A 20721-nucleotide genomic window follows, 5' to 3' on the forward strand; every position below is an offset into this window, starting at 1 on the left:
AAATATGCTTTTTTCCTTAAAAACTGACTATTAAAATGGTTGAAATTATGTTGTTAAGTAACACTGAACACTTGTAACATTTCTGGAATGTTTATGTATAAGCACACGGTGTAAATAAAAGTAGAATATTCCTATTTTTATTTTTTGGCTGGGGCAACTGGGACTGGATCAAGTGGGGTTACTTGAGTCAACTGCGAGATGAGAAATGTCCGTGTTGGCTACCGTACCGTAGTGACAACACGGCAAAGCACTTTGGTCGGACTCCGTCTGAAGCTGAGCTGCTAGCTTGGCAGATAAGTAGCTCTCGGTTTTGTTATAGATGCGGACAGTCACGGTGTGATACAAACAACTGCCGTAAGTTACTTTCGAAACCAAATTTATCGTTATTGCTGGTTTTTAATACACCTCATGGACGGTACCTCTTGTTTCTGTTGAAACATGCTAATAGGGGTGGTGGCTTTTAGCTAGGTGGCTAACGCGAACATCGACTCCAGTTATGCACTGGAATTAACCGGCCAGACGTTAGCTTGCTAGCTCGTAGAATTGTTTTGATCGTGTAGAGTCATTCACGTGAATTTCTTTGATTTTTTTTAAAGAAATAGAGTGAGAGTTAACTCACTGCTGTAGTCGTATTGTAGTCCCTATGTATAATGTTAACTGACGACACTAAATACTACGTGTGTTGTTGCGAAATGCTAACGTAAGCTAACTACATGTCAGGTTAGCTTGCGTTTAATTCGTTCCTAACTGGCTTGGTGACATTTTAATGTCGACAATATTACCAGCAATTTCATTAATATCAGTATGATGTAATATTAAACTGTAATATTGGCAAAACAGTTAGTTTGTAGCACAGATAAGAGGGCTGTGTGGGTTTATTAAGGTATTTCTACTGCAGGTAGTAGTCAGAAACAGTCTATCAGCAAGGGAGGCACCCTGTTTGAGCCAACCTACAAAGCATCTGACTTGAAAGGGTAGATTTTTGTATGGTTATTTATCTCCTTCAATTTGACAGAAGTAGATGAAGTACGTTATTGTTAATCCATAAGAGTTGTGCAAAGATATATATACTCTGATTGAGTGACGAGTCTGTTCATCTGTCCAGGATATTACACTTGAACAGCTGTAGAGGAAGATGAGGCTGAAGGAGATCCAGAGGACGGCCCACCAAGCGTGGAGTCCTGCTGAACACCATCCTATCTACCTGGCCTTAGGAACATCAGCACAACAGCTTGATGCCTCTTTCAACACCACAGCTGCCATAGAGATATTTGAGATGGATTTTTCTGACCCCTCTCTGGACATGCAACTCAAAGGATCTTTACCCACCACTAACCGGTAACTGAGAAAGATGATGCAATAGTATGCTATATTTTTATGGCAACATTTAAAGTTACAATGCGGTTTTGTGTTTTTGTTGTTAGTACATTGGGTTCCAAATTATTTTAATAGCTCAACACAAATTATTTTGTGCTCAACACAAGCCACAGACACACTTTATTTTTGGGATGTCTCAGTACGTGTGTAGTCGTTAGTTTGCATTACTTGTCTTGATAAGACGAGGATATTTTCAAGGGGCTGCAGCAGCAAATTCAGGGCCGTTAGTAAGCAGCCGTGTCACCTTCTCTACTCTTCATTGCCAGTTTATTTGTAGCACATAGATGAAATACAGTCTAGCGTACTGGAGATTATGATGCTGAGTTTTGAGTCAAAGTGGTGATTGCATATTAAAGAGATTTTTTTTGGGCTGCTTGTAGTGTTGTTTAAGGGTACTACGGCCTATAAAGAGATGTTTCCAAATTTTAGTCTACCCTCATTGTTATGGACTATCATAAATCGTGCTAATTTTGGGCACACTTTTAAAACAGTTATGCCTGATTTCTTCACAAAATGTGTTCTGAAGTGTCTTAATTGCTTGTTTAGGACGTACACACATTTAACTTTGCTTTTCGTTTGTTGAGACATTAGGGTACTTAATTTGCCTAAAAAAACTAAATGTTAGAGATAATAGGCATAGAGTTTAAGCAGCACTATGAAGCGTCCAACTGAGAAAATGATTCAGAGGTTTATTAGGTCATTAAGTGGAAATAACTCACTCTGCCTCTTATGCTTTGCAGGTTGCACAGTATTGTATGGGTAAATTTTGGAATGGGAGCAGACGGCACTGGAGGAAGACTGGTTGGTGGGAGCGAAAATGGCACATTGACTGTCTATAACCCAGAGGCAATAATGAGCTCTGGCGCAGAGGCAATAGTGGGACAGTCTGAGAAACACACAGGACCCGTCCGAGCACTCGATTTCAACCCTTTTCAGGTAAGTATCTGCCACTAATCTTCTGCCTGATTAGATACAATGTTTACAAGGCACTTCTTCATGAGTTACTGATTTTTTTATTTTTTTTTTCCCCCCCAGAGTAATCTCCTCGCATCAGGAGCAAACGATTCGGAGATATATATCTGGGATCTAAACAACTTTAGCAGTCCAATGACGCCAGGAGCAAAGACACAGGTGGGTACAAGTTTAGAAATGTCTGCCTTAGTGTTGACTTTTTATTCTGATCTGGACCTATGTACTGTTAGGCCACATTACAGAATATATTTTCCTCAGAGTCACAGTTGGGCTGGTTTGTGTTGATGGTAACAGCGTCTTTTTTGTTTCTTCTTTCAGCCTGCAGAAGACGTCAGTGTCATATCCTGGAACAGGCAGGTTCAGCACATCCTGGCCTCTGCCAACCCCAGTGGGAAAGCAGTTGTGTGGGACCTGAGAAAGAACGAGCCCATCATCAAGATCAGTGACCACAGCAACAGGGTTGGTTGATTGAATACAATACACAGCAAGTCCAAAGTTACATTATGCCATAGCATTGAAAATTTGTCTTTTTTTATATCAGTAAATAAGGCTGTTGTGCTTCATTCGAGCGACATTCTCAGGGGTCAATGCTTCAACATAAATGCACTTATCAGAAGAATCCTCTCCCTTACTGCAAGCTTTGTAATTAGTTTTGATTTTGATACATGAGTGTTTGTAAAAGTTAGAAGCCTGCCATGGTGTTGTCCTGAGTGATACTGGTAGAATGATCTCAGGGGGTCTTCCTGACTCATAATTTAACTCACAAGCATTTAGGTAACAGGAATAATTTTTAGACTTTTTTTGAAACATTCCAGCCTGTTCAGTTTAGGTGAAAAATATGTCTAAGAAAGTGCCTATCATTATTGTAAGTCTCGTCTATTGTGTGATTTCAGATGCACTGTTCAGGAATGCTCTGGCACCCTGATGTGGCCACTCAGTTGGTGTTGGCCTCTGAAGATGACCGACTCCCCGTCATCCAGATGTGGGACCTCCGTTTTGCCACATCCCCTCTTAAAGTCCTTGAGAACCACACAAGGTGAGACTTTAATACTTTGGATGTCATGCTGGTATGTCTGTTTTTTGTCATCTTGCACAATATACTATATTTGCCCTCTCTCTGTGTTTTCTTCCAGGGGAATTCTGTCCATATCCTGGAGCCAGGCTGACTCTGAACTCCTGCTGAGTAGTGCTAAAGACAACAGGATCCTCTGCTGGAATCCAAACACTGGAGAGGTATATTAGATTAAGTGCTGATTCGGTGTAATCCCTTAATTGCGTCTCCTCCTTATGACGATTCCATGGATCGTCATCGGTGTCTCCTCTTTCGTTTTAGGTCATTTACGAGCTTCCAACAACAAACCAGTGGTGTTTTGATGTTCAGTGGTGCCCCAGGAATCCAGCCCTACTTTCAACAGCATCATTTGATGGGAGAATTACTGTTTACTCTGTGATGGGAGGGAGTCTGAAAGCTCAGCAGCAAAGCACAGCTGATAAGGTAATGACTGTTCTGTCTTGTGTGATATATTTAATCCCAAAAACCGTATGCTAAGCTACACTGTTTGTCCACAAGATGGTGCTCGTGTGACGCAATTCACATTGACTCTTTAACAAATACACAGCTGTAACACTGAATCAGACAGATAGTTAAATCATTGCCTAGATTTTCAGAAGACACATAGTTGCAAATAATTAGCATTTTCATAATTTATCATTATGCAAAATATGTTTTGGATTTGTCAAATGATCATTTTGCCAGTGACATGCAAAGCAAAATAGCTACAAATCTTTATCATAGTTTAACAATGCAAAAGTTAACATATTTATGTGTTGTATTTTCTGACCAGTGATCCAAAGATACTCAGTTTACTATCATAGAAGTTTAAGAAAATCCGTCTCGACAATTTTACATTTTTGCTTCATCATCTCATTGTTTCGGCTCTGCTTCAAAGAACTACATCTGTTTTAACATGTCTTTTTGAACAGATATCATCCTCGTTCGATTCAATGGATCCCTTTGGGACAGGGCAGGTGCTCCCTCCTCTGCAAGTTCCTCAGCCTACAACGCAAGACACTATAGTTCCTCCTCTGAAGAAGCCACCTAAATGGGTGCGCAGGCCAGTGGGAGCCTCCTTTGCTGTAAGTGTGACATAACGTATTTTTTCTACACGTTTTAAACAAGCAACTTGCTTTCTTTGTGAGTGATTTTCTGTTCTTTTGTTTCTCAGTTTGGTGGAAAGCTGATAACCTTTGAGAATCCCAAGCTGCCTCCAGTGCAGAGCCCCCAGCCTGTCCCCAGACAAGTGTTTGTGAGCCAGGTTACCACGGAGACCGAGTTCCTCCAGCGCTCCAGGGAGCTGCAGACGGCACTGCAGTCGAGTTCCTTCAACAACTACTGCCAGGCCAAGATTCAGAACGCCAAGTCAGACGCTGAGCAGGACATATGGAAGTTCCTTCTGGTGGGCCCTCCTGACATTAAGGCGTAACATCAAGTCTGTTAGTCAGCTTGTAGTTATCATGTTTTAAGCTAATTTACATTCTCTTTTTACAGGTTAATTTTGAAGATGAAGCCCGCATTAAATTTCTTAGACTTTTGGGCTTCAGCAAAGATGAATTGGAGAGAAAGGTATTCATTCTCCTATGTATAGCTGAAGCTAGTTACTGATATCAGTCTTTATTTCAACAATTTGTACTTCTAAGTCATATCTCACCATTTAAAAAAATGTTGCATTTATTCAGATTTCAAAATGCCTGGGGAAGAATTTCCAACCCAATGGACATGGAGTAGATGCCAGAGATCTGGCAGAAAAGATGCAGCGGCTCACCACTGAGGTCAGCAAGTTTGCACAAACGGCATTAAATTTCAAACTTTGTTGTGTTCGACTACTAATAAACATTGTTGGCTGTTTCCAGAGGTCAAACGATGCAGCTGCAGTGGCTGATGCTAGAACTTCAGGGTCTGTTTCACCAGCAGACTTCTTCATTCAGACACCAAAGGAAAACGCCAGCTTCCAGATCCCTGTATCATGTGGTAAAATCCCTCATCTGCAAATACAGGACGTCATGTGATGCTAGCTGAAGATATTCACGCTTTGTCATGATTGAAAACCCAACTGCAGTTTGTGTTACTGGGCTGATGGCCATTTGACTCTTTCTTTTGAAGATACTGATGGTTTGATAAGCCAGGCGCTGCTGGTTGGCAACTTTGAGGGAGCTGTGGATCTGTGTCTGAACGATGGTCGCTACGCTGAAGCCATCCTGCTGTCAATCAGTGGAGGAGAAGAACTGCTTAAAAAGACTCAGCAGAAATATTTAAGCAAGCATAAGAACAATATTTCAATGGTAGGAACATCATAGATCGTTCTTCATTTCATACAACCACAGGGGAAGAATATTTTTCTTGAATGCTAATTTATTTGTCTCCAACTGCAGCTTATATCATCAGTTGTGACTCAGAACTGGAGAGATATAGTGCAAAGCTGTGAGTTGGACAATTGGAAGGAGGCTCTCGCTGCTCTGCTGACCTACGCTCACCCTGAAGATTTTGCTCGTCTGTGCGGTAAGTACCTCACAGGTTGAAATGGTACTTTATGAAGCTACTGCTGAAACTGTACAGGTAGTTTCTGAATGATACAACCGTTTGTAGTCATCCTCTTTACTGTAATTTCAGCCTTCCCTCTGTTAAACATCCTTTCCAATCATCTCTGTAGATACCCTGGGAGGCCGGTTGGAGTGTGAGGGCACAGAGAAGCGCTGCCTGCAAGCCTGCCTGTGCTACATCTGCTCTGGAAATATTGAGAAGCTAGTGGAGTGCTGGGCCATGCACAGAGACTGCTCTTCTCCTCTTGGTCTAGAGGTATAATCTTAATATGTTATCATCTATTCACATACATAAAATACAATTTTAATTACACTGCTGCATTAAGTACACATGTGTTTATAGTTCATCCTTGTGTCCTTTTAGAAATGACTTGTTTGCTTAGAGAAACTGATGGGTTATTAGTAGTATTTGTTTGCAATGTAATGTCATTTTTTTTGAAGAGGTGCATTTTGTCCCATTCCTATAAAAAAATTTAAATTCGCTCCAGTACATAGAATGTACTGATGTATTACTGGTGCAGCAGTTTAGTTAGGGTCTAAAAGAGATGGATGTCATAGTCCAGTGGTATGTGTCCGTGTGTTTTTCAGGATCTGGTTGAGAAAGTAATGATGCTGAGAAAGTCAATCGAACGCCTCCGCAACAGCGAGGTGGCAGTCCAGAGCCCCATCCTGGCTGAGAAGCTGACCTGCTACGCCGGCATCCTGGCTGCAGAGGGCAGCTTGTCCACTGCCATGACCTACCTGCCCGAGAACTCAGACCAAGTAAGAAGCACATAACTGACCTAATTGCAAAATCCCAAATTAATCTTTTTGCATTGTTTGGTTTGCGGTAACCACATTTGTACTGTTTTGTCTCTTTAGCCTGGGATCATGATGCTGAGAGACAGATTATTTCATGCTCAGGGAGAGGCTGCTGCTGCTGCTGCTGCTGCCGCCCAGCAGCCTCCAAGCTCCTTCAACAGAGTCAGCTTGTCCACAGCAAAGCCCACTCCTGCTGCTCCGACTTCTGCCCCAAAAGCACAAATTATGGTACAAATATATACACAGCCCAATAAATCATTCATGTATTTTTGCAAAATTGTCTTGCATGTGCAGATACGAACATAATAAGTAATGATTTAATTTTTTTTTAGGGCCAGTACCAACCTTCTGCTCCTTCCCAAGTGACTCCACAACAGCAGCCTCCTATGCCATCACTTTTTACCCCTCAAGCTGCTCCAGCCAACCCAGGGCCTGGTCTCCCTCCCTCTTCTCATGTACTGCCGCCCAGTGCGACCCGCCCTGCCATGAGACCTCCATACCCCCAACATCCTGCTACTGCTCCAGGTTTGATCATTTGCACAATACTAGAAGTTCTTTCATTCATTCCGAAATATTTAGTGCTTATTAATTTGATGTAATGATCCTTTCTCAGGTTTCCTTCCTCATCAGCCATTCCAGCCTCAGCCCATGTCCACCGGCGGACCCTTATCCTTCCCTCCTCCAGGTCCTTCTATGCCAGCTGCTAATTTATCAGGACCTCAGCTGCCGCCTTCGTCGTCCACCGCCGGAGGCCTGCCCCCCATGCCCAGCCCCGGGGTGCCACCGACAGGCTTCATGCCATCTACCTCTTTGCCTTCAGGCCTCATGCCACCCAACTCTCAGCCTGGAGCCCCGGTTCCCATGTACCCAGGGGGCCTCCACAGCCAGGGGCCTGCACCCCTTATGGCGCCCGGTCCCTATGTTCCTCTCGGATCGGGGTATCCTCAAGGAGGCCCTGGAGCTCCTGCAGCAAAGCCCTTGCCTGCTCCTGTCGTCGCTCCTCCTCCTACAGGTACCCTCCATGTTGGTTTCATGAAGTGATCACAATTCATTTATTCATTATTATTATTCAGTTTATTCATATTCATTCTGTTGTTTACTCAGTTATTTAAAGACGGCTACAGATTTTTAAAGCATTGCAGATGTTAGCAGGAATCTGTTGCTCATGATGATTTACTATCATTCAGATGTCGTTCATTTTCTGACTTGCAGGATACTTTCCGTGGCTGAATTCCCAGACTGACAATGAAGGTGACAGGGTTAGGGCTGGAAATGCAATGGGGGCACTTAAAACCATACACAGTGTGACCTGAAAAGCAGTAATACTTGTACATTACAATACCATACAGTGGAATATCCCTAAATTAGGTTGCTTTGTTTTGGCTTCCATTGTACAAGGTTCCTCTGTTTTCTGGTTGCTTTGTGGTTGCTTGTGCCACCCTATGCTTGAGGGAAATGTAGAGACTTAAGAATTTGTTTATTTGTGTGTCTGTTAAAGCAAATAAAAGCAGTTTCTGGGCTTGGATACAGAAACTGTAGGTATTGTTTGAGATCATTCATTATCAGGCCCTTAAAGAAAAACATGCACATGGATTTCTTATTATTGTTACAAATTGAGGCTTAAATTTAGATTTTTTTACATTTGCAACTGATAAGTGCAGCTCAAAAAGGTATATAAGAGATGCTTAGAATTCATCCACCATTAGGTTGTTGTTACTTTTGAGTGATTATGGATGCTTCCGGAATATTTTGCCATATTTGCTGTTTTGTTTCTGCATAAACTGCTGCAACGTGTATGGCTTAATGACATGATTTGACTTGCCGTGTTCTGTCATGTAAACTAACCTTGGCTCAAAGAGGCTGTCATATAGACAATCTTTGGCATCTTTGGTGTGTCTGAAGGAAGAATGTTGCTAGTTTCTTTCTAATTCTTCCTTTTCTTACGATTTAGGACCTCAAGAGGGCTGGAATGATCCACCGGCAGTACGAGGTGGACCCAGGAAGAAGAAGGTACGCCTGTGGATATTACTCAGAACACTTTAAACCTTGCAATCTTGTGTCCCAGCAGTGTTTGTGCTTGCACATGCATGAGCAAACCCTACCAAACCAGTTTTAGTGCAAATTACACGGTGAAGTCTCCCGACAGCACCATCAAATCAGAACGCCTTTCTTTTTTTGTCATGCTAATTCTGTATTTCAGCACCTCAAGAACTCAGTAATTCAGATATTAATAATTTATTCTCCAAGCTCCACTGATGAATATTTTTATACCAACAATGTATTAAATTACTAAGACAGAGAATTCTGATTCTGCCCTCATTAGATTAATTTCTAGAAGCAGAAGGGAAATATTTTCAGTGAAGGAGCTCTGAATAATGTGCTCTACGCCACTTGTTCAACAGTCTTCCCTTTTGGCTCCCAAGTGGGCAAAAAAATATCATATGAATGTGGTTTTTGATAGCATAGCAAATCTAAACTCCAGCTGTGTTTATAATCTAACTAAATATTCCATATTTCCTACTGGTGTGTGTACGCAGGTCCCTGATAACTACACTCCACCAGCGCCCATCACAGCCCCCGTGATGGGATTCCCAGTGGAGCCTCATCAGTCTCACGACCACACCCAAGTTCCTCCTGGAGCCCCTCAGGAGCCCAGTGTACAGGTTGGTGTCCAATAAGAAGCCGCTGCCTGAATTCTCAGCAGGAACGTACGCGGCATCGTCACGTCATCACTTCGTATTTGTGCGTTTGTGTCTCTCAGCTTCTCCAGCAGCTGCCAGCGGAGAGGGTGGAGCAGAAAGAAATCCCCGCTGAGCACATGGTCCTCAAATCCACCTTCGACAGCCTGGTGCAGCGCTGCCAGCTAGCAGCAGGAGACCCAGTGAGTATGACAGCCTGCTGGTGTCGTCATGAAAGAAAAGGTTTTGTTTCGTTGCTTAGAAAATGACCCAAAATGTTTCCTTTTCAGCAAACAAAAAGGAAACTTGATGATGCAGCCAAACGTTTGGGGCACCTGTATGATAAACTGAGAGAGCAGTCGGTAAGGATTGTTTAAGATTATCGTTATACCACATTAGTTAGACGAAGAGCATCGTATTCCTCCAAATTCATACCCTATTGATTTGCCCTCCTTTGAGTATTTTAAACTCTAGTGCACTGAATCCACATGCAGTGAAGATCTAAAAGGAACAGTTCACCCATACCACAAAAAGCTGTGCACAAAAATTGACATTGAAGTGTTTTTTCAATGCTTTATGCACAACTAGTCAGATTCAATTTACCGTCATTGCTCAGCCTTAGAAAGAGATACTCCAGAATACAGGCAGGTGACATGAACTCGTCTTAGTTTGTCATTCAGGTGGCAAACTATGACCAGAGAGAATGGAGAAAATATGTGATAAAAAATGAAAAATGTCACCTCTTTTTAAGGGAAAACCTTGTTATCGAATATCTATATCATAGCAGTTATTGTATGTTATGCTGCTTAAAGTCAGTAAGTCACATATTTCAGTGCCTTTTTTTAGAATTATATATTTCTGAAAGAGTGTATTAGGAGCAGCAGCAATACATTGTATACCAGAGGCCACGTTTATTTCCTCTATATTGAATAGAGACAGGTGACAAATTAAAGGAAAAACCCAACAAAAAGTGGCTCAGTAATTTGTGTGACCACCGCACCTTGACATTGAACTTTACTGGAGGGATGAACACCATTCCTGTAGAAGGTATTCGCTCATTTGGTGTTTGATTGTTGGTAATGGAGACCCCTCTGTAACACATGGGTCGTAAAATCCTCGCATAGGTGTTCAGTTGGGTTAAGATCTGGTGACTGCGGAGGCCATAGCTTATGAGTCACATCGTTTTCATGCTCATTAACCGTTCAGTGTCTCCTCATGCCTTATGGATGAGCGCATTGCTGCCCTGGAGGAGACCACTCCCATCAGGATAGAAAAGTTTCCTAGCCAGAAGGTGATCTCTCAGAAAAAATTTGTAGCGACTGGTGAGAATTCTTTCTTGTAAAAGAAAAAGGTGAACTATACTACACTTGCTCAATGCACCCTGTTGCATGGCAGAGGCAAAAGATCCCCTCAGTGGTGGTATCAAGGATTCAGGTCCCCCTTATCTATAATATTTAAGTAGTGAGACAAGTTCAGACTGTCATTTTAAGTATGCCGACATCAACATGAGATGTGCCAGAATCTGTCAGATTCAGCACATCAGGTGACTGGCTCATGTTACATTGACTTTGCAGATCTTCATCAGAGCAGCACATCAAAGTGTCATGTAGAAAATAAAACTTTAAACATCTGAAAACAAGCTGGGACAAATAGAAGCAGCTCTACTCGGTCACAACCAGGTGCCAGTGTGTGACCAAAAAAAACAGTCACTGCTGCGCTGCAGATCAGGCAGCAGGCGGAAGTTGGTTGTCGTGGTTGGTTACTGTGGCATCATTTTGTAATCGCTAGAAAAGCTTCCGGGACCTGATCGTGGTGCATGCCAGTCTGTGAATGCAAATGGAAACGTACAGCCTCGGTAAACATACGTAACATGCACTGGTGAAAGTGAAAGTGATTAATCTCAGTCCTCAGTGGTTATAAAATGATTTACAGCCAATCCAAGTTTCCGTAGCCACAGCAGTAAACATAGTCTGTAGGGGCCTGTGAACTGCTCTGTGTAGTGCACTGAAAGGGGGGAAAAAACAGAACAGCAGATGTGACAACCTTTGAATCGCTTACAGAGGAAAGGGGAAGAGAAAGCAAGAGTTAGCAAAAGTTGCAGTTGGAGCTTTGTGGAACTGGTCAGCTGTGAAACCGTCTTCTTTCAGGCTTGTCATGACACTCGATCCGCAGTGAGCATATTCTGATATCAAGAGTGATATGTTTTTCCTCTGCTGTTCTCTCAGCTCTCTCCCAACATCCTGAACGGACTCCATGAGATCAGCCGCTGCGTCGCCGGCCAGAACTACCAGCGCGGCCTGGAGGTCCACACTCAGGTGGTCAGCAGCAGCAACTTCAGCGAGATCTCCAGCTTCATGCCCATCCTCAAAGTGGTCATGACCATCGCCAACAAGCTGGGCGTCTAACCGCCACCCCACCAGAGGACACCACCAACCACACATCAGTGTTATCATATTGTTATATATGTATTTATTTCTTTTTGACATGACGACGTGCGCTGATAATGACAATAATGGCTGATATTAAAAGATTGTGGTCTCCCATCACTCCATACTGATTTTGGGCAGTGAGGTGGATTTTTTTTTTTTTTTGTAGAGATTTGTCAATGTTGCTGTGATAATTTTACAACAAAAACAAAAAAAGATGAATGTATTCTGAAAGTTGTGATTCTCTGTAAATTCGACAGTCGATGTAATATACGAATCAAGCGTTGCGACGTTTTGCATCAAGGAGGTGGTTGTGCAAAAGTAGGTGCTTTTTTTTTTTTTTTTTTTCATACTCCGCGTTACACTGTACGCATATTTTTCCTCTCACTTCAGCAGCGGTTCTAAAAAAGCAAACGTTTTCATTGAATTCATGCGGCGCTCCAGCTGCAGAAACAAAACATCTGGGACTAGCAACCGCTACCTCCGAGGTAGGGGTGGAAATCATGAGAATAAAATCTGGGTTGCGCTTATTATCCAACCTGTCAGTGTACTTTGTATGAGGAAGAAACTGACTCTTTTTTTCTCTTTATCGAGTGACTCCACAACAAGCATGAAGAGCATTTAAAGAAAAACACTGTAAAATAAGCTCTGATTGTTCTCTTCACCTGCTGCTGTGATCGATTGTGTCCGGTTACTTGTGCCATGACGGGTTCTTTGGGCCAAAGCACTGCAGAAGAATGTCGTAAAGTGATTGTTAAGTTGCAGTTTATTTTGTTTTCTCTCATTTTATCCCTAGCAGCACTGGTGTGATTGATTCAGTCTCATTTTTCTCCCAGTCTTGCTTCAGTGTGCATGTTAACTCCTCTGCTGAATTCACATGGCAGCTTGTAAAACTAAAATCACACTCATTGGCTTCGGACTGCAGATGAATTAACACCATAGCACCCTCTGTTAAAGATTCTCTTTTTTCTACCAGGCTATATTTTATCCTTTTTTCTCCATGTTTTAGATTAGATCATACAATGTTACATGAACTGACATTAAATCAGATGTTCAGAGTTCTGTAGCTGGACATAAAGCTGGATCGTTCGGTGTGTTGTGGCAGCAGAAGGCAGTAAAGTGCCTCAGTGTGCCCATTTTGGCTGCACAGATATTTATACAAACCATGTTGCTTGAGTTACTCATTTCGGTATCTTTTTTCAAATAAAAATTTCACTTCAAACATCGTAAGTCTTCAAATATATTAACCGAGTCCTTTATTGAAGCCATGCAACTTCTATTTTGGGAGCACCATTTAATAAGGCTCCACTCAGACAGCTCACTTGTTCTGTCTCCTCGGTTATTGATTTAGTCTGTGGGATGCTAAGGAAGTGAGTGATCTGTGACCTTATTTTTAAATGGACTTTATTGATAAAATCTGAGACAACCGTGCACCTTAATAGATGATTTGCAGTGTTTGTCATGAATCTGATTGAAATTGGAAGAAGCAAGAATGATGCATCAGTTAGAGAGATTTTTTAATTATTTTATTTGGCAACACAGTTCTTGTATGAATTCATGCTTAACCCTATAAAATACACTACTGCAAAATACAACATCAGGTTTTTTTTTAAATATTATTTTGTATTGTAGATAAATAGCTAGATAGCTAGATAGATAGATTATTTTTGATAATTTGCATTTTTTTCTACATTTGGGTTTATATAGATATGTATATATTTTCTATTTATTTTTTATTTTTGCTATTTTTTTTTCTGTGTGTGTGTTTATTCTATTTATTGTTTTGTTTTGCTCATTTTTTTGTCTTTATTTGGGTCTTGCATGGTTAAAACTGGTATGCTAGCCTCATTAGAAATTAATAACCACATATAGATGTATGTTTGGTAGATCTTGCATGGTGTATTCAAGTGTAGCATTTAGCCATTCAAATTATTTTTTAAAGATATATTACCACATTCATTCATTCATTTTTTAGTTATTCACGTATTTGTTGTGTGCTTTTTACATCAAGTCAAATTTATAGCCTATTTTATGGAGCCCACGGCACAGAGAATTTAAGAGATTTATATTCTGGTGCCAAAAAATACTATACTATATATATGAAATTGTGTGTGTGTGTGTGTGTGTGTGTGTGTGTGTGTGTGTGTGTGTGTGTGTATTTTTAATCTGGCTCTTAAATGTTTAATAGATAATATTTACATTTGCTTAAAAAATACAGAAATTACTTATAACATAAAGTCAAACATATGCAACTGTTTAAACAGTCACTAATTGTATCTAATCAAGATCATGGATAGCTAAGATAAGAATAATTTTTGCAATGACTTGAATCAAATTCCAGTATATTATTATATTCAATGTATTACTACAATATACACAACCATTCAAAAGTTTGGGGTCACCCAGACAATTCCATGTTTTCCATGAAAACCCTCACTTTTATTCATGTGTTAATATAATTACACGAAGGTTTTCTATATGGAGTCACAAGAGTGCCACATCAAAATATAAATAAATAAATAAATGTGGAAATATAAAGATAAATAAAGAAAGAAAGAAAAGGAAAAAACACAAAAGGTAAAAGCAAAGACAACATTTTCCTTTTTATTTATTTATTTGTCTTTATATTTCCACATTTATTTATTTATTTGTCTTTATATTTCCACATTTATTTATTTATTTATTTATTTATTTCTCTTTATATTTCCACATTTATTTATTTATATTTTGATGTGGCACTCCTGTGACTCCATATTTCTAATCATCAATTCGCGGGAAAAAAAAGATGTTGATCATACTGAGAAATAATAAAACAAACATAAACACATACATTTATTGAACCACTGTTACCCTAAATGAACATAGAAATTCTAATACTCAGATTTTTCATTTTAAGCACATTTTGCCTCCTTACCTTAATTTTAATGTTGTAATTTAGCAATTTTAGTCTTTATTTTCTCTGAACAGTAGGTGGCTCTGTGTTAAACATGTACTTGGGCTTTACTTTTCAGTAGCTGAACTTACCGGAGAGCTTCCTGCACCAACGCCCAACAGGTAAAGCTGCTCCTCCAGTTTCCTATTTTTACCAAAAGCACGTGAACGCACCGCAGTCTTCTTTTATAACTTTGCCAGCCGCAGATGGCACAATCACACAAACGTACTATCATTTCTCAGCGATTTAACTGGAAGCCTGCGGGTTTGGACTGTCAGCTGGAAGTTTTGCAGGCTGCCACAGGTGCTTCCCCAAACCTCCCCCCATTGGTCCAGCAGGATCAGAAGTCAGGACCTCGCTGCTGATTGGCTGCTTTCGGTCAGACGCTGTGAGCCTCGTGGCGTGAAGGTTTTTTCGGGGGGAGGTTGAACTGCAGTAACCCCTGATCGTGTCATTCTGGGGTGATGGTAATAACACTTCAGCACATGTCACACCACAGCAGCACCCTGAGTCATGATGTGCACTCGTCTGTGGACTAAGAACTGAGTCTCATGACTGGAAGCCAGAAACACCGAGCAACAATCATTATTTTATAGGTGATGTCATAAAACTTTTAAACTGTGAAAACACTTTATATGCGTATTTTATGCTACTCTGCACTTCTACAAACCATTGTTTAGTGTCACAGTAAATCAGTATATCATACAAAGGCTCTGTCTCAGCATAAAAATGTTCAAATCACACATTATTCCACGCATATTTATAATGCATTTTAGAATCTAAAATAAATATCTGTAAATATATTTAGTATACATATTTTATAGGGACTCTGCCTTAGTAAAAGATAATGCTGAAAACATAGAAGATAACTATGTGGACCAAATTCAGAATGATAAGAGAAATTCCTCAGAGGTTCTTTATGAATACACTGAGACATTTTCATGCTTGGAGACATTTTTTCTACTCCAGACTTTTTAGAAAACAGTGACACAAATGCCAAACAAACAATTTAAAGTGGACACAACTCTGTCAAGGGTAACATGGATGTTTAAACCCATGTTTAATATACATGTGTGGAATTAGCCATTAAGCATAATGCAATGCAATAACAACAAAAAGCACAATAATAATCAAAATAATCATGATAAAATTAAAAGCATTTATATTTTGGTGTACTGTAAAATAACAAAAATAATTCAAATAACATCTCATAAAAATATAAGAATTTTTCAGAATTTAAATTCATGTTCTAGCCTTAAATTTAAATGAGATTGTGTGTGTTTTCTTTTTATTTGGCTCTTTAATGTTTAATAAAGAATATTTACATTTGTTTAAAAACTAAAAAAGTATTAGAAGTAGTTTACTTGGGTATTTTTACTATATGCTACTTTCTACTTGTATTTAAAAGAGAAATCTGTTCTTCTTCATGACATTATCTAAATGCTGTAGTGATTAGTTACTTTGCATTGAAGTTCTGTATTAAAATAAACACATGATCAGCTTGTTCAGACATAAATGTACTGCAATAAATGAAACAACCAGAAGTATACACAACAGTCTCATTTAGCTCATTTCGACCAGTTAAAATGCTGTCATTGGTCCATTTTGCATAAACAATGTGTTTACTTTTATATTTTAAGTACATTTTGACAGTGATACTTAAAAGTATTCTTCTAAATCAAACAGTAGTCGCACTGCTTTTATTTGTGACTGTGTACTTCATCGAGCAGTTTCTTCCGTTATGAGTTAAGATGAAACAAACAATCGTTGAACTGTTTGGAAAAAGTCAACCACAAGTGAAACATGCAATTCCCAAAATGAAAAGCCTCTAAAACGCATCTTTTGTCTGACCAGAATAGTGAATAGTGAAAATCCTCACATCTGAAATCAGTTGAAGTTTTTTTTTTTGCCTTAAAGTGCTTTAAACACTCCATTAATCAAACAAGAAACTGTAAAAAAAAAATTATAATTACGCTACGTGACATTTTGGAGCCAACCATAACTTGTCAGACTTTAACAGACCACACAGTCTTCAGGCTGAAACAGTGTGATGTAATAGAAACTGGTCTCTGGTCAGCACACTGGTCCAACATTCCTCTGTGCCCTGTGTAAACCCTGCAGGAGCTAATAACTGCAGCATTAAATAGAACGGGATATATTTGACTTGCACACTGGATCACTTCTTTACCACAGAAGGCGAAAGCGAGCCAGGGAACAGAAAATCCCCCAAACAAGTGGAGTTGGATTTTTACCAGGAAAGTGCAGATTGTCGTCCCTCACGAGAAAAAACACAACAATGATGGGAGAAGTAGCCAGGTCTTCACTTGATTCACTTATGAAAATTGTCTTTTTACAAGTAAATGTAAAAGAGCTCCAGCTGTTACTGAAGTGATGAGTGTCAAACATTCAACTACCATTTTCTCCCCTGATGATTAATCCTGTTTTCTTTCAAATTATCTTTTCGTCCGTCTATCTGAAAATACTGAATCCCAGTTTCCGCTGCTTCCTGGTGGCCAACAGACAAAAATATGAAGATGATGTGAAACATAAATGAGCAACAGTTTCTCACTTTTCACAGTAAAATGTTGGTGTTCCTGTTCCGATCAGGCGCAACATTCTGATGACTGACAGGTGAAGTGAATAACCCTGATCATCTCTTCATCGTGGCACCTGCTAACGGGCTGGATATGTCTGGCAGCAGGTGAACATTTTGTCTTTTAAGTCGATGTGTTAGAAGCAGGAAAAATGGGCAAGCGTAAGAAGTTGAGAAAGTTAGACAAGGACCAAATTGTGATGGCTAGACAGCTGGATCAGAGCATCTCATAAAACTGCAGCTCTTGTGAGGTGTTACTGGTCTGTAGTGGTCAGTATCTGTCCAAAAAGTGGTCCAAGTAAGGAACAGTGGTGAACCGGGGGACAGGGTCATGGGCGGCCAAGGCTCATTGGTGCGCATGGGGAGTGAAGGCTGGCCCATGTGGTCCAACAGACGAGCTACTGTTGCCCACATTACTGAAGAAGTTAATGCTGATTCTGATGGAAAGGTGTCAGAATACACAGTGTATCACAGTTTGTTCATATGGGGCTCCTGCCATCCATGTGAGTATTACTTTGACATGTACCACCTAGCTAAGCATTGTTGCAGACCATGTACACGGTGCCCCAAAGCAAAAAGGGTTCAGGAATGGTTTGAGGAGCACAACAATGAGTTAGAGGTGTTGACTTGGCCTCCAAATTCCATAGATCTCAATCCAATCTGGCATCTGTGGGATGTGCTGGTCAAACAAGTCTGATCCATAGAAGCCCCACTTTGCAACTTCCGGGACTTAAAGGATCCCCTTCTAACATCTTGGTGCCGGATACCACAGCAGACCTTCAGGGGTTGAGAAGAGTCCATGCCTCAATGGGTCAGGACTGTTTTCTACAATTTCATTTAGCAGACGCTTTCGTCCAAAGCGACGTACAACACAAGCAAGAATTCAGACATAAAGAAAACCTTTAGTAAGTGCAAAAAGTGCGATTGGTCAAAGGTGTTGCCATCAAGTTGCAGAAGAAGTGCCAACACCCCCCCCCCCCCCCCCCCCCTTCTTTTTTTTCAACTTTGTCAGTGCTGGGTTTTGGACCACCTGACTTATTCTACCCCTAAGGTGGAGTCGGATTAAGTGCCTAGGTCTTCTCTGAACAATTGAGTCTTCCGTTGTCTCTTAAAAGTAGAAAGGGACTCAGCAGAACGCACAGAGTTTGGTACTTTGTTCCACCATTTGGGAACAACAGAGGAGAAGAGTCTGGTTTGAGATTTCGAGCCGCGCTGGGCTGGAAGCACCAGGCGTCTCTCACATGCAGAGCGAAGTGGGCGTGAAGGGGAGTAGACCTGGATCAGGGGATCCAGGTAGGCTGGGGCCGTTCTTGTAAATGTTTTGTAAGCCAGGAGGAGAGTTTTGAATTTGATTCTGGCTGCAACTGGAAGCCAGTGAAGGGAGATGAACAGGGGAGTGACATGAGCTCTTTTGGGCTGGTTGAAGACCAGATGTGCTGCTGCATTCTGGATCATCTGTAGAGGTTTGACTGTACATGCAGGGAGACCAGCCAGAAGAGAGTTGCAGTAGTTAATGCGTGACATCACAAGAGCCTGTTTTGGCAGCAAGAGGGGGACCAACAAAATATTAGGCAGGAGGTCATATTGTTATACTTGATCTGTGTGTATATGACATTAATAGAGGTCAGTTTGTTTTGATGAGTGATTTCTGTGCATTTAGCTGATGATACTAAGGTACATTAGCTTTAAATTGAGTGCTTGGAATGGATACAGCCTCACCAATACTGATTTTAGAGCCTAAGAAATTCTTATTTATCAACCGATATCATTCAGATGAATGTTAGAATTACATTAAAAGAGAAAATGATGGGTTGATTATTCATTAACTTTTCAGTATTTCACAAACCAGTAAAAAAAACTTACCATGAAGGCACCACTTGACTCCGCACCACTCTGCTCAGCTAATACCTACTGTGCTACATGCGCTGCAGACAGAGTGTTGGAAACAATGACGTTACGTGATGACACCATTTTGAAATCACCCCCAGAATCTTTGTCTGTAACCTGCTCTGTAAAAGAACGTTTTTCTATATCGGACAACACATATGCAAGTTCGAACATATCTGTGACTGGCCAATATCGACCCAAATTATCAGCCAGTCGATACATCAAATCGATTTCTAGTAAAGGAATATTAGTAAATTGTTGTGTTGCTATTTCAGTTCAGTCCATTTCGTATTTTGATATATGATATTTATATGCATTTCATGGCTGCGCATCCCTGCTTTAAAGATTGTGGTATACTGATGACTGCCCAAATTTACGGATTCAGACTTCCAGTTTTTCATATGTAACAAACCTAAAGAACCAATCACCTTGCAGATTGGGGCTTTCCATTTTTCTTCTTTTGATCCGGTGAGCTCAAGCTGAAGCAAATGTGGAGGTGTGGGTGGAGAAAGACTTTGCAGATTAATGAATTCTAGAGGAAGAAACACTGTGGCGGTACATCTAAGTAACTTTAAGGCAGGAGGGGATTACGTATTGTCATATAAAAACCTTCTGAATACGTAACTTTGATACTGAAAGATGAGCTTTTATAGGTTAAATCAAACACTTGGACTTTAGCACATACTGTAGCAATAAAAAAAACAAAGAAATCTTCTTAGTCAGTACTGTTCATATTCAGCTGTGTTCAGCATTTAAATCACATGAAGTCCTGGCAGCCTCTGGCCTCGTTCCTCCAAGAACCAGAATCGATTTTTCACATGTAGCTTGCTGCTGTTTGTTGTTACTGTTTTCATCAGTTATTCTGAGTTATTCTTATCAGAGGGGAGAGGAATCATCGGTCTTCATCCTCTATTTTTTTCCTCCAAACAACCTACTCTACCTTCTAATTCCCTAACATGACAAACCAGAGCCGTGTCCATAAAAAGAACACCTACTTTCTTCCAACCCAATTCCAGCGCTTTGCAGGTCTCACATGACCGTAATAGAAATAAATCAACAATGTTCAGATGTCAACAAATAAGATAATATTCAAATTTGCTCCATTATTCATTAAATATATCTGCAAAGTAGCAAAAAAAATTACATACTGTCTATAGTATTCCATGAGAGTTAATGAGAAAATACATGGACACAAAACTAAAAAAAAAATGGTTCGTCACCATTATTTATCACAAATTGCTGATTTTCTCAATAATAATGGATCCAGAGAATAAGTAGGCCTCTTTACCAGAACTGTTGAAACCCTGTTCAGCATTTTAATCAGCCCTGACAGCCTTTGGCATTGTTCTTCACTAAAACAAGATCGATTTTTCTTTTTTACACTAAGAATATCTAAAATGATAAGCAAGGCTTATAGGTCAACTCATGACTATTAATTTGTAGAATTAAAAGGCAGCT

The 20721-nt window shown here is 40.3% G+C and overlaps 1 protein-coding gene across 2 annotated transcripts; it reads left to right on the top strand.

Moving 5' to 3' along the window:
• The first annotated feature begins 77 nt into the window (after window positions 1-77).
• Window positions 78-13077, top strand: sec31b (SEC31 homolog B, COPII coat complex component). Of its 2 annotated transcripts, XM_022190972.2 has the most exons (25): window positions 78-354; window positions 1106-1338; window positions 2118-2313; window positions 2413-2508; window positions 2668-2808; window positions 3243-3385; window positions 3483-3582; window positions 3683-3844; window positions 4333-4485; window positions 4575-4805; window positions 4898-4972; window positions 5086-5178; window positions 5260-5377; window positions 5510-5688; window positions 5779-5905; window positions 6057-6202; window positions 6535-6708; window positions 6808-6975; window positions 7080-7272; window positions 7361-7759; window positions 8699-8757; window positions 9285-9410; window positions 9509-9628; window positions 9716-9787; window positions 11651-13077. In XM_022190972.2, exons 2-25 carry the CDS (start codon window positions 1136-1138, stop codon window positions 11828-11830), a joined length of 3654 nt encoding a protein of 1217 aa, XP_022046664.2. In that variant the 5' UTR covers window positions 78-354; window positions 1106-1135; the 3' UTR covers window positions 11831-13077. The 2 variants fall into 2 exon arrangements, with proteins under 2 accessions (XP_022046664.2, XP_051795049.1); XM_051939089.1 differs by lacking the exons at window positions 9285-9410; window positions 9509-9628; window positions 9716-9787; window positions 11651-13077 and having other exon boundaries at window positions 7960-8755.
• The last annotated feature ends 7644 nt before the right edge of the window (window positions 13078-20721 follow it).

This window comes from Acanthochromis polyacanthus, chromosome 19 (assembly GCF_021347895.1).
Source record: "Acanthochromis polyacanthus isolate Apoly-LR-REF ecotype Palm Island chromosome 19, KAUST_Apoly_ChrSc, whole genome shotgun sequence".
Taxonomy (NCBI): domain Eukaryota; kingdom Metazoa; phylum Chordata; class Actinopteri; family Pomacentridae; genus Acanthochromis; species Acanthochromis polyacanthus.